The sequence below is a fragment of the Elephas maximus genome, chromosome 1, assembly GCF_024166365.1.
Source record: "Elephas maximus indicus isolate mEleMax1 chromosome 1, mEleMax1 primary haplotype, whole genome shotgun sequence".
NCBI classification, from domain to species: Eukaryota; Metazoa; Chordata; class Mammalia; order Proboscidea; family Elephantidae; genus Elephas; species Elephas maximus.
This window is the reverse complement of record NC_064819.1, coordinates 121,905,037-121,917,989: the sequence shown is the minus strand read 5'-3', so window position 1 is coordinate 121,917,989 and position 12,953 is coordinate 121,905,037. Positions and strand designations below refer to the sequence as shown.

The window sequence follows — 12,953 nt, the reverse complement described above, 5'->3', positions numbered from 1 at the left end:
GTGATGACTCTTATTTCTCTGAGATATATTCCTAGGAGTGGGATTGCTGGATCATGTGGTATTTCTATTTCTAGCTTTCTGAGGAAGCACCATATCATTTTCCAAAATGGTTGAACCATTTTGCATTCTCACCAGCAGTGCATAAGAGTTCCAATCTCCCTACAGCCTCTCCAACATTCATTATTTTCTGTTTTTTTATTTGCACCAATAATATTGGGGTGAGATGGTATCTCATTGTGGTTTTGATTTGCATTTCTCTAGTGGCTAGTGATCACGAGCATTTCCTCATGTATTTGTTAGTTTCCTGAATGTCTTCTTTGTCTGTTCATATCCTCTGTCCATTTTTAATTGGATTCTTTGTCTTTTTATTTTAGAGGTGTTGGATTTTCCTCTAGATTTTAGGGATTAGGGCTTTGTCAGATTTGTCATAGCCAAAATTTTTTTCCCAGCCTATAGGTTCTTTTTACTCTTTTGGTGAAGTCTTTTGATGAGCATAAGTGTTTGTGTATTGTTAGTTACGGTTTATATCTTGTTAATGACATGTGTTAGGGCCTCTAGAGTTGACCCTATTTTTTCTTAATGATCTTCTTTGTCTTTTATGGTGGATTTTGTTTTAGTAGTATTGCCACTCATCTTTTTTGGTAGCTGTTTGCTTGATATATTTTTTCCATTCTTTGATTTTTAATAAATTTATGTCTTTGTTTCTAAGGCATGCCTCTTGTAGGCAGCATATTGATGGTTCCTGTTTTTTTTTAAATCCATTCTGTCACTCTCTATCTCTTTATGGGTGCATTTAAGCCATTTACGTTCAGTGTGATTATTGATAGGTATGAGTTTATTGCTGTCATTTTGTAGTGCTTTTATTTGTGGTGCTGACATTTTCTTTGTTCCTCTTACTGTTCTATGCTGAATTGCTTTTGTTTGTGTAGTTTTTTTTTTGTTTCATTTTTGTAGTTTTTTTTTTTTTTACTAAGACTTTGTTTTTCTTCTTTGTTTTGAGGAGTAGGTTCGTTAACTTTCTTTGTGGTTACCTGGGAATTTACCCGTCTTCGAGTCATCCTTTATCATTTACCTATATCCAATTGGAGCCCTGGTAGCCAGTGGTTAAGAGCTATGGCTGCTAAGCAACAGGTCAATAGTTCAAACCCACCAGCTGCTCCTTGGAAACCCTATGGGGCAGTTCTACTCTGTTCTTCAGAATCACCATAAGCCGGAATCAGCTCCATGGCAACGAGTTTGGTTTTTGGTTTTGGTTGTAAGTCTTTTATTACTTGATAATGCCTTGACTTCATCTCCATTTGAAAGTTCTATACCTACACTGTTTAAAAAAAAACAGTGTAGGTATAGTTCCTCTTTTATTGTTTTGACATTGTCATTTACAGATTGATGTCTCTGGCTCCCTGTTGTAAATTTTTTGGTTTTGTTATATCCTTGAGAGTTCATTATCGAGGTTAATATCTCACTGATACTGTCTTATGTGCTAGATTCGGGTTGTCTGATGTTGTTGGTTCTCTAACTGAAGGACTTCTTTTAATAATTCCTGTAGGTTTGGTTTTGTTTTTTATGTATTCCCTTAATTTCTGTTTACCTGGAAATGTCCTAATTTTGCCATAATATTTGAGTGAGAATTTTTGCAGGATATGTTATTCTTGGTTGGCAGGTTTTTTTCTGAGTTCTTTGGTGGTTGTAGCCCAAGATGGTGAATCCGGCCACATTAGCTGGCATGGGACCTTCACTCCTTGGCTCTCCTTGTTCTATGTTCTCTGTTAGTTTCTTATTACATTTGGTGCTTGATCGAGTTCTTAATTCCTTCATTTGGTACTTAGGATTCCAGGATTGACATTTGTATGTGTTTTACTTAGTTTTTGGGGTCTTTACTGTAGAGGAGCGGCATGGTGCTTCTGACCATAGAACCATGTTGGCTCTGCCTCTGCAGGTTTCTAGCTTTTTGGATTGCTGGTGAATTCTATTTTTCTCTCCAGTTTTTCCCTTAGTTTTTAGAGCTCTTTCCACTCTAGTGAAGGACTGGAAAGCCTTGAAGAGACTTCTTTCAGCAACATTGCTTTTCTCTGAGCCTTCAACAAGCTGCTGGTTTGTATATGAGGAAGGCCCTGGGTACCTGGTAGGAGGAGGAAAGGAGGGGAACTCTCTAGGCTGTTCTTCCCTGCTCCCATCTTTTTCTGTCTATAACCTTGTCTACTCTATGCACTCAGTTAAGGAAAAGTAGCTTAGTGGGGACAAACCTGCTCTGTGGATAGGCCATCTCAGGATTTTAATCTGTCACAGAGCCTTTGTGGGTTTCTGTTTACCCCAGGCTAGGGGAAGCTCCTCCTTCTCCTGGGGTGGATTCCCCATCTGCCAGGGATGAAAGCATCTGTGAATTTCTTCTCTACTACGAAGGGCTCACAGGCGATTGAATCAGTTCTGATTCATAGCGACCCTATAGGACAAAGTAGAACTGCCCCATAGGGTTTCCAAAGCTGTAGTCTTTACAGAAGCAGACTGCCACATCTTTCTCCAGCAGAGCAGCTGGTGGGTTTGAACTGCTGACCTTTTTGTTAGCTTCTGAGCTCTTAATCACTGTGCTACCAGGGTTAGTTCCTTTAGGTTCCATTAAATCTTCTGCTCTCTGATGGGTTTACTATGATTTGTAGTTTATCTGGCATGTTCTCGTTGTCGGGAGTGACAGTCTCTTGTAACTTTCCGTATCCTAACCAGGACTGATTTTTAAAAGACATATTGAAATCATATAACTGAGGGTTTATGTATCAAATAAAATAGATCATAATGTTTTGTAAGCACACCTCATTTTTTAAAATTAAACCCATCATTCAGCTTTATCATACACATATTTTTACCAGATACCTTTGAGTGTTTCTTAAATGCAAATCTATATTTAAAAGAAGAATATTTGCTAACATTGAGGTATTTAAAAGAATGTGATAGGCCATGCCAAAAGGAAGAATTCTAGTAAATATTTTGAGCAAAGTCCAACTTTTTAAAGAAAGCGTTTATTTTTCCAAGTAAATGATACGTTAAAAGAATATCATGGTCTTTCTCAACCCCCTTACATTGTCATCTTGTGTTAGTACACTCAGAATTCGGCCATGTCAGATACATCTGAAATAATTCTAAGGAAAATCATAAGATTAGCTGTATTCCAACAGGATATTATAATTTAAAAACTTAAATTTATAATGCTTAGTGTTTTTTTTTTTTTAGTGATTTATCTTTATTTTTTTATCTTATATGTTTAACTTCCATTTTTTTCTTTTTCCTTTATAGGAATTCTAAAACCCAAATCTTCTAACAGAAACAGAAACATGACTCGGTACATTACATTTCTTCGGATGGTTTTGGTCCTGCTCCTTCAGAATTCTGTATTAGCCGAAGATGGGGAGATAAGATCAAGTAAGAATAACATTGTCCCCCTGTGTTATCAATAAATGCATTCTGGAAATCAAAAGAGGGGAAGTCAAGGAATGATTTAAATATCTCATTCTTATTATCTTTGATGCTGTAATTCCCGAAAATAAACACATTTCTATGTTACGCATAAACTGAGAGAAAAAGCTTCCTTCCAAGGTTAATTTTGAGATAACCTCCTGTGGTGGTTTATTCTGCTAACCCATCATGTTTTGGAATAAACAGTCTAGTATTGAGTCCCTCTTGTTTAGCTGAATTGTTTTGGGCTTATTACCTTTGTGTCTGAATCTCAGATTATTCCTCCATTATATGGAGGTGACAAAAGCACCTGCCTCATAGGGTGTTTATCAGGACTGAATGAGATAATGCATGTGAGTGGTTTAGCACAGTGATATCTCAGTATATGGTGATTATTTTTCTGATTGCCTACAGGAAAGCCTGCATCAGAAATGGAGAGCTGTATTTGTAATTCTTCTACCCCAGCCTTTGCTTACAAATATCATACTTTTTTTTTTGTTTGCTTATATTCATATTTTAAAAGTCACACACAAACATAAAAAAAAAAAATACCCTACTATAAATTAGCTGTGGTTTTTGTAAAAATAAGATCAGATGGTTTGACAACTTGATTAAGCTTGGCTTAAGATTTATTAAAATGATAATATTTAATGTTTGCATTACAATTTTATAGTTTAATCCACCCAAGCACTCTATAAAGTAATCTGTCGCACAGCCCTCATGGGTTTGGTTTCTCTTTACCCCAACCTAAGGAAAACTCAAGGTAGATACTATTTTTCTCAGTTTTTTCAATGGGAAAAGAGAGTCACAGAATTTAAGGGATTTGCCTAGTGTCCTCCAGCCAGTTAGAGCTGTAGCTAGCATTCAGACTATGGTTTTTGGTTCTTAATTCCATTCCTTTCCTATAACATCATTCATCTCTCTAAGGAGGAGATCTCTGGGAGGAGATTTTTTTCCCTGGGGTTTATAAATGGCGATACTTGCTTTTGTACTCATGCTTTTGGCTAACCTTCTAGTTACAAAATATATGCCCTGTGACTCTGAGACAGGAAGTGGGGCAAAATGGCCAAGAATAAACCTGTAAGAGTTTATAACCATAGAATCTGGTGGCAAGCAAATACTGGCAGGTCCAGATAACAATATGTCTCAAAGAATTTGGGAAGAACCAACCTTGAAGAGCTCTACAAACACAACTTTTCTGTCCTGTTTGTCTCTGCCACAACTCCCCCCCCCCCAAAAAAAAAATGTAACCATGTAATTCCAGCCCAGCTTCCAAAAATAACAGAATTGTATTCCCTTGGGCTAGGAAATTTGCCTCTGGGCTGAATTCCATTTCTGCTGCCCCTAGCCTGAACTCCGTCAGTGGTCACTATGACAGAGGCACTTGTATCCCCGAGGCCCTCCTGCAGTATACCACTACTTACCACATAGCACCCCAGGAGTAATGTCATCATTACAGTTAAATTTTTGAGAAAAATTCATGTTTTGGTAAATTTTTTTTTTCTTAATTTATTGGCTGTTTTTTTTTTTTTTTTTATACATATTTACCTAACAATTTTGTTAATTTTCAGTGGTGTCTGTGATGGGTGAGTTGTGATAATTGCAAAACTGGGGCCTTTTAATGAGGTTTGTCATCCCACATATGTAAGTAGACATAGATAAAGAAAGAAAAGAGAAGGGGGAGAGACTTTGATCAATTGATTTATTTACTTCTAAGGAGATGAAAAAATACTAATTGGCAATAAAGACAAGAGTAGCTATTTCTTCTCATACATTCTTTTTGGGTATTCCAAATTACTGGAATTACCTAAACAAACCAGGTTGTCTTTTACTCTGTGTCTGTCTCAGTCTAATTTTGTTGTTTGTCTCTCATCTCTGGCCTTCTCATTTGCTATTCCCTCTGAGTGGAATGTCCTCTTCATCTGTCTAAAGCTCTCTTTTTGGATTTCAGATTGCCTGTCAACTTTCCCACAAAATCTTCTCTGATTTTCCTCAGTTAGATTGAATATTCCTTCCTAAGTGTTCTCATACTACATTGTGCTTTTTCTAACCAACCAGTCGTCTGTCTTACTAGACAGAGCTTTTTGACGTATTTTATGAATCTTTGAATCCACTGTCTAGCATGATGTTAGCTACAGAATAGGTACTTAGTATATGTAGACTAAAAGAATGAAATAGGGTTAGAGGCATGCTGTGAGTACTGTAGAAAAGAGAATTAAAATACTTATTTTTTCTTTTTCATTTTACAACTGCTTTTAACTTGTTCAGTTATAACTTGCACCAAAGATAGTATCTCTCTCAAAAGAACTCTAAGATGTGCTGACCATGTGTGTTTTCTATATCTGGAAACAGGAATCTTTTATCTATATGGAAAAGAACACAGTCCACTAAGCACAAGCTGATGTTTTCACTGCTTTATTAACTCTAAAAATGAGTGATCAGACCTTCAGAATCTCATCTTGGATGTAGGACAACAATGAATGCTTTAGAGATTTTGGTTTACTTAACTTTTATCAGTTACACCCAAGAGTGTGGAATTTTATTGGCCGGTTGAGTCCTGAAGTTGGCAGAAATGTGTTTTTAATCTTTCTACCTATTCATTGGTTTACATTTTTTGTAAATATTGCAGACTAGCATTAAACTAAACGTATTTCATTGATAACATTGATGTTAGTGTATAGCTTAGAAGCATGCATTTAAGATTCCTCACTTTTTGATTTTTATATAATAAATGTGTTCTGCTGGCTTTTTTTTTTTAGGTTGTCGTACTGCTCCAACAGATTTAGTTTTCATCTTAGATGGCTCGTATAGTGTTGGTCCAGAAAACTTTGAAATAGTGAAAAAGTGGCTTGTTAATATCACAAAGAGCTTTGACATTGGACCAAAGTTTATTCAGGTTGGAGTGGTCCAGTATAGTGACTACCCTGTACTTGAGATTCCCCTTGGAAGCCATGATTCGGGAGAGAATTTGATAGCAGCAGTGGAATCCATACATTACTTGGGAGGAAACACAAGGACTGGAAAAGCCATTCAATTTGCACTTGATTATGTTTTTGCCAAGTCCTCAAGATTTCTGACTAAGATAGCAGTGGTACTGACGGATGGCAAATCCCAAGATGAAGTCAAGGATGCAGCAGAAGCAGCGAGAGACAGTCAGATAACCTTATTTGCCATTGGTGTTGGTTTAGAAATGGAAGATGCAGAACTCAGAGCTATAGCCAACAAGCCCTCATCTACTTATGTGTTTTATGTGGAAGACTATTTTGCAATATCCAAAATAAGGGAGGTGATGAAGCAGAAGCTTTGTGAAGGTGAGTCAGTATAATTTTGAAACAATTAATAGTTGCACTTTCTTACATTTTGATATAGTCTGTTCATTTATACTGGTGTGGATGGTCGTATCTAATGTGAAATTATTTTAATATTAGAATTGATGTGAGCACAAATTTGTTGTATTTATTCTAGATAAATTTTGTTTTTAGAAACAATTACTTTCTTATAAAGTCTTAAGTTGGAAAATACAGTATTTCGTTACATTTTTCATTTCTTCCTTTCAGTTACATGTTTGTTATGGAGATGGTAGAAAAAGAAGAGATGCACAGAGAATTAAAAAAATATATAAACCACATATAATCATATAACTTCAGTTAATAGATCAGCATTTTTAACTCGTCTTTTTCCTTCATGCAGTGTGCCTGAGAATTTATATATCTGCCTAAATCAGTATAATATTGTATATGTAATTTCATATTATTTCATACTCTATTATTGTATATGTAATTTTTATGCTTTATTACCATGACAGCAAGCAATCTCCAGTGTCATCAAATACTCTTTGAAAATGCAACTTTTAATGCTTGTTTACCTTTTTCTCATTAGAACATATCATAATTCATTTTTGAATGTCCTTTTCTTTACATTTAGTTTATTTCTAAGTTTCTCTAATATAAATAACAGTGAATATCCTTGTACATAATTCTGAATGGGAATTGGTCATTCTTAAAAAAAATACCTAGACATTGAAAAAAAGGATCAAATTACCAACATTTTTAAGGCTCTATAAAGTATTGAATATTCCACTCAAAAAAGGCTTAGAGTCCCATCAGTGGTGAGAAAAAAATGTAGTAGTTAACAGTCTGTTAATTATGTTTATATCATCCTATGAAATTTAATTTCATGTTCACAATAACCCTATTATTTGAGAAAGTTCCATTGTTTCATAAACAGTAATCTGTACCTGCCAGGTGTTGGGCAAGTATAATTAAAATCAAAATCTACTCCCAACCCAGAAAGACCTTTCTACAAAAGTAGAAAAGAAAGAATTTTTTTTATTATTATTTTATATATATATATATATATGCATATATTTTTTAAGTGAACTTCAGATGAAAGTTTACAGAACAAACTACTTTCTCATCAAATAGTACACACATTGTTGTATGACATTGGTTAGCAACCCCACGACATGTCAACACTCTCGCTTCTCAACCCTGGGTTCCCTATTACCAGCTGTCCTGTTCCCTCTTACCATTCCAGTCCCTGCCCCAGGGCTGGTGAGCCCCTTTAAAACCAAAACCAAACCCGTTGCCATTGAGTCGATTCCAACTCATAATGACCCTATAGGTCAGAGTAGAACTGCCCCATAGAGTTTCCAAGGAGTACCTGGCAGATTTGAACTGCCGACTTTTTGGTTAGCAACCATCCACTATGCCACCAGGGTTTCCTGGTGTGTCCCTTTAGTCTTGTTTTATTCCATGGGACTGTTCAATCTTTGGCTGAAGGGTGAACCTCAGGAGTGGCCTCATTACTGAGCTGAAAGAGTGTCCGGGGGCCATACTCTTAGGGTTTCTCCAGTCTCTGTCAGGCCAGCAAGTCTGGTCTCTCTTTTGAGTTAGAATTTTGTTCTACATTTTTTCTCCAGTTCTGTCTGGGACCCACTATTGTGATCTCTGTCAGAGCAGTCAGTGGTGGTAGCTGGGCACTTTCTAGTAGTACTGGACTCAGTCTGGTAGAGGCCGTAGTAGATGTGGTTCATTAGTCCTTTGGACTAATCTTTCCCTTATGTCTTTAGTTTTCTTCATTCTTCCTTTCTCCCGAAGGGGTGAGATGGTTGAGTATCCTAGATGGCTGCTCACAGGCTTTTAAGACTCCAGACACCACTCACCAAAGTAGAACATAGAACATATTTTTTATAAACTCTGTATGCCAATTGAGCTAGAGGTTCCCTGGAACCGTGGTCCCCACAGTCCTCAGCACAGCAATTTGGTCCCTCAGGTCCATGTGTCTATGGAACTACCATGGGCTTGCCTTGCACAGATTGTGCTGGCTTCCCCAGTATTGTGTACTGTCTTACCCTTCACCAAAATTACCACTTATCTATTGTCTATTAAGTGTTTTTCCATTCCTTCCCTTCCCTCATAACCATCAAAGATTGTTTCTTTTTGTATGTAAACCTTTTCATGAGTTTTTACAGTAGCGGTCTCATACAATATTTGTCCTTTTGTGACTGACTGATTTCACTCGGCATAATATCCTCCAGATGCATCCATGTTATGAGATGCTTCACGGATTCATCATTGTTCTTTAGTGATGTGTAACATTCCATTGTGTGTATGTACCACAGTTTGTTTATCCATTCATGTGTTGATGGGCATCTTGGTTGTTTCCATCTTTTTGCTAATGTGAACAATGCTGCAGTGAATGTGGGTGTACGTATACCTATTCATGTCATGACTCTTATTTCTCTAGGATATATTCATCGGAGTGGAATTGCTGGATCAAATGGTATTTCTATTTCTAGCTTTCTAAGGATACACCATATCGTTTTCGAAAAAGGTTGTACTATTTTGCATTCCCACCAGCAGTGCATAAGAGTTCTGATCTCCCCACATCCTCTCCAAAATTTGTTATTTTCTGTTTTGTTGATTTGTGCCAGTAATGCTGGGGTGAGATGGTATCTCATTGTGGTTTTGATTTGCATTTCTCTGATGGCTAGAGATCGTGAGCATTTCCTCAAGTGTCTGTTGGCCGCTTGAATATCTTCTTTGGTGAAGTGTCTGTTCATTTCCTTTGCCCATTTTTTAATTGGGTTATTTGTCCTTTTGTTGTAGAGGTGTTGGATTTTCTTGTAGATTTTAGAGATTAGACCTTTGTCTCGTTGTAATAGCCAAAAAATTTTTCATAGTCTGTAGGTTCTCTTTTTACTCTTTTGATGAGCATAAGTGTTTAATTTTTAGAAGATCCCAGTTATCTGGCTTATCCCCTGGAGCTTGTGTGTTGTTTGTGATTTGTACCCTGTTAATGCTGTGTATTAGGGCCTCTAGTGTTGATCCTATTTTTTCTTCTATGGACTTCATGGTTTTTGGCTTTATATTTAGGTCTTTGATCCATTCTGAGTTAGTTTTTGTATATGGTTTGAAATATGGGTACTGTTTCATTTTTTTTGCAGATGAACATCCAGTTTTGCCAGTGCCATTTGTTAAAAAGACTATCTTTTCCCCATTGGATGGACTTTGGGCCCTTGTCAAAGATCAGGTGACCATAGGTGGTTGGATTTACATCTGGGTTCTCAATTCTGTTCCATTGGTCAATGTAGCTGTCGTTGTACCAGTACCAGGTGTATTGATTGCCATAGCTGTATGGTAGGTTCTGAGGTCAGGTAGTACAAGCCCTCCTACTTTATTCTTCTTCAATAGTACTTTACTTATCTGGGGCTTCTTCCCTTTCCATATAAAGTTAATGACAAGTTTTTCCATCTGTTTAAAGAATGTTGTTGGTATTTGGATTCGTATTGCATTGTATTTGTAAATCGCTTTGGGTAGAATTGTCATTTTCACAATGTTGAGTCTACCTATTCGTGGTATGTTTTTTTCCATTTATGTAGCTCTCTTTTGGTTTCTTGCAGTAGTGTTTTGTATTTTTATTTGTGTAGGACTTTTACATCCCTGGTTAGATTTATTCCTAATTATTTTTCAAGGGACTATTATAAATGGTATTGTTTTCCTGATTTCCTTTCCATCGTTCTCTTTATTGGTGTATAGGAATCCAACTGATTTTTGTATGTTTATCTCGTATCTTGCAACTCTACTGAATCTGTTAGTTACAGTAGTTTTCTCTTGGAGTCTTTTAGATTTTCTAAGTATAGTATCATATCATCAGCAAATAGGGACAGTTTAACTTCTTTGTTCCCAATTTGGTACACTTTATTTCTGTTTCTTGCCTTACTGCTTTAGCTAAGACTTCCAACACAATGTTAAATAGGAGTGGTGATAAAGGACATCTTGTCTTGTTCCTGTTCTCAAGGAGAATGTTTTGAGCCTCTCTCCATTGAGAACAATGTTAGCTGTTGGTTTTGCATAGATGCTCTTTATTATGTTGAGAGATTTCCCTTCTATACCTATTTTATTGAGAGTTTTTATCAGAAATTGGTGTTGGAGTTTGTCAAATGCCTTTTCCACATCAAGTGAGATGATCATGTGATTCTTTTCCTTCCTTTTCTTTATGTGGTAGATTACATTGACTGATTTCCTAATGTTGAACCATCCTTGCACACCTGCTATGAATCCTACTTGGTCATGGTGTATTATTTTTTTGATACAATGCTGAATTCTATTGGCTAGAATTTTGTTGAGAATTTTTGCATCTATATTGATGAGAGATATTGGTCTGTAATTTTCTTTTTTGTGGTGTCTTTGTCTGGTTTTGGTATCAAGGTTATGCTGGCTTCATAGAATGACTTCAGAAGTATTGCTTCCTTTTCTATGTTCTTCTCTGAATGTTTGGTAGAATTCTCCAGTAAAGCCTTGGGTCAGGGCTTTTTTTTTGTTGAGAGTTTTTTTTTTTTTTTTTTAATTACCTTGTCCATCTCTTCTCTTGTTATGGGTCTGTTCAGATTTTCAACATCATTTTGTGTTAGTTTGGGTAGGTTGTGTGTCTCTAGAAATTTGTCCATTTCCTTTAGGTTTTCAAATTTGTTGGAGTATAGTTTTTCATAATACTCCGTTATGATCCTTTTTATTTCAGTTGGTTCTGTTGTAATAATGCCCCCTATTTCATTCCTTATTTGGGTTATTTGCATTCTCTCCTGTTTTTCTTTCATCAGTTTGGCCAGTGGTTTGTCGATTTTGTTGACCCTTTCAAAGAGCCAGCTTTTGGTTTTGTTAATTCTATTGTTTTTCTATTCTCTATTTCATTTATTTCTGCTCTGATCTTTATTATTTGTTTTTTTCCAGTGGCTGTGGGCTTCTTTCACTGTTCTCTTTCTATTTGTTCCAGTTGTGTAACTAATGTTTTGATTTTGTCCCTTCTTTTTCAACATGTGCATCTAGTGCTATAAATCGGCCTATGAGCGCTACCTTTGCTGTGTCCCGAAGATTTTGATGTGATGTGTTTTCATTCTTGTTTGATTCTAGGAACTTTTTGATTCCATCTTTGATTTCTTCTATCACCCAATGGTTTTTAAGCAGCGTGTTATTCACTTTCCATGTAATTGATTTTTTTTCCTTTACTCTTCTTGTTGTTAATTTCTACTTTGGTGGTATTGTGGTCATAGAAGATACTTTGTATTATCTCAATGTTTTGGATTTTGTTGAGGGTTGCTCCGTGGCCTAAGATGTGGTCTATTCTGGAGAATGTTCTGTGTTCATTGGAAAAGAATGTGTACTTTGCGGCTGTTGGGTGGAGCGTTCTATATATGTCTATGAGGCCAAGTTGGTTGATGGTGCTCTTTAGCTCTTCTTTATCTTTGTTGAGTTTCTTTCTAGATGTTCTGTCCTTTACTGAGAGTGGTGTGTTCAAGTCTCCCACTGTTATTGTGGAACTGTCAATTTCTGTTTTCATTGCTTTTAGAGTTTGTTTTTATGTATTTTGGAGCACTGTCATTGGGTGCATAGATGTTTATTATGGGTAAGTCTTCATGATGGATTGTGCCTTTAATCATTATATAGTGCTCTTCTTTGTCTTTTATGGTGGATTTTGTTTTAAAGTTTAACTTATCTGAGATTAGTATTGCCACTGCTGCTGTTTTTTGGTAGTTATTTGCTTGATATATTTTTTCCCATCCTTTGATTTTTCATAAATCTACATCTTTGCTTCTAAGATGTGTCTCTTGTAGACAGCATATTGATGGATCCTGTTTTTTTTTCTTTATTCATTCTGTCACTCTGTGTCTGTTTATGGGTGCATTTAGGCCATTTACATTCACTGTAATTATTGACAGGTGTGAGTTTATTGCTGTCATTTTGTAGTGCTTTTTTTTTTTTTTTGTGGTGCTAATATTTTCTTTGTTCCTCTTACTCTCCTGTGCTGAGTTCCTTTTGTTTTTGTAGATTTTGTTTTTATTGAGACTGTATGTTTTTCTTTATTTTGATGGGTGGGTTTGTTAACCCTCTTTGTGGTTACCTTGAAATTTACCCTTATCTTCCTAGGTTTAAACTAGTCTATTATTACTTGGTATTAAAAAAAAAAAAAATTATCACCTTGCCTTCCTCTCCATTAGAAAGTTGTATACT

The 12,953-nt window shown here is 36.1% G+C and overlaps 1 protein-coding gene across 1 annotated transcript in view; it reads left to right on the top strand.

Annotated features, from left to right (window-relative positions):
• The window catches only part of COL21A1 (collagen type XXI alpha 1 chain), a 189,765-nt gene that overhangs the window by 57,986 nt on the left and 118,826 nt on the right, over positions 1 to 12,953 (top strand). The window contains exons 3-4 of the mRNA XM_049894674.1: positions 3,286 to 3,411; positions 6,204 to 6,755. Of these exons, the coding sequence (XP_049750631.1) occupies positions 3,324 to 3,411; positions 6,204 to 6,755 (640 nt within the window). The 5' untranslated portion in view covers positions 3,286 to 3,323. The remainder of the gene's footprint in view (positions 1 to 3,285; positions 3,412 to 6,203; positions 6,756 to 12,953) is intronic.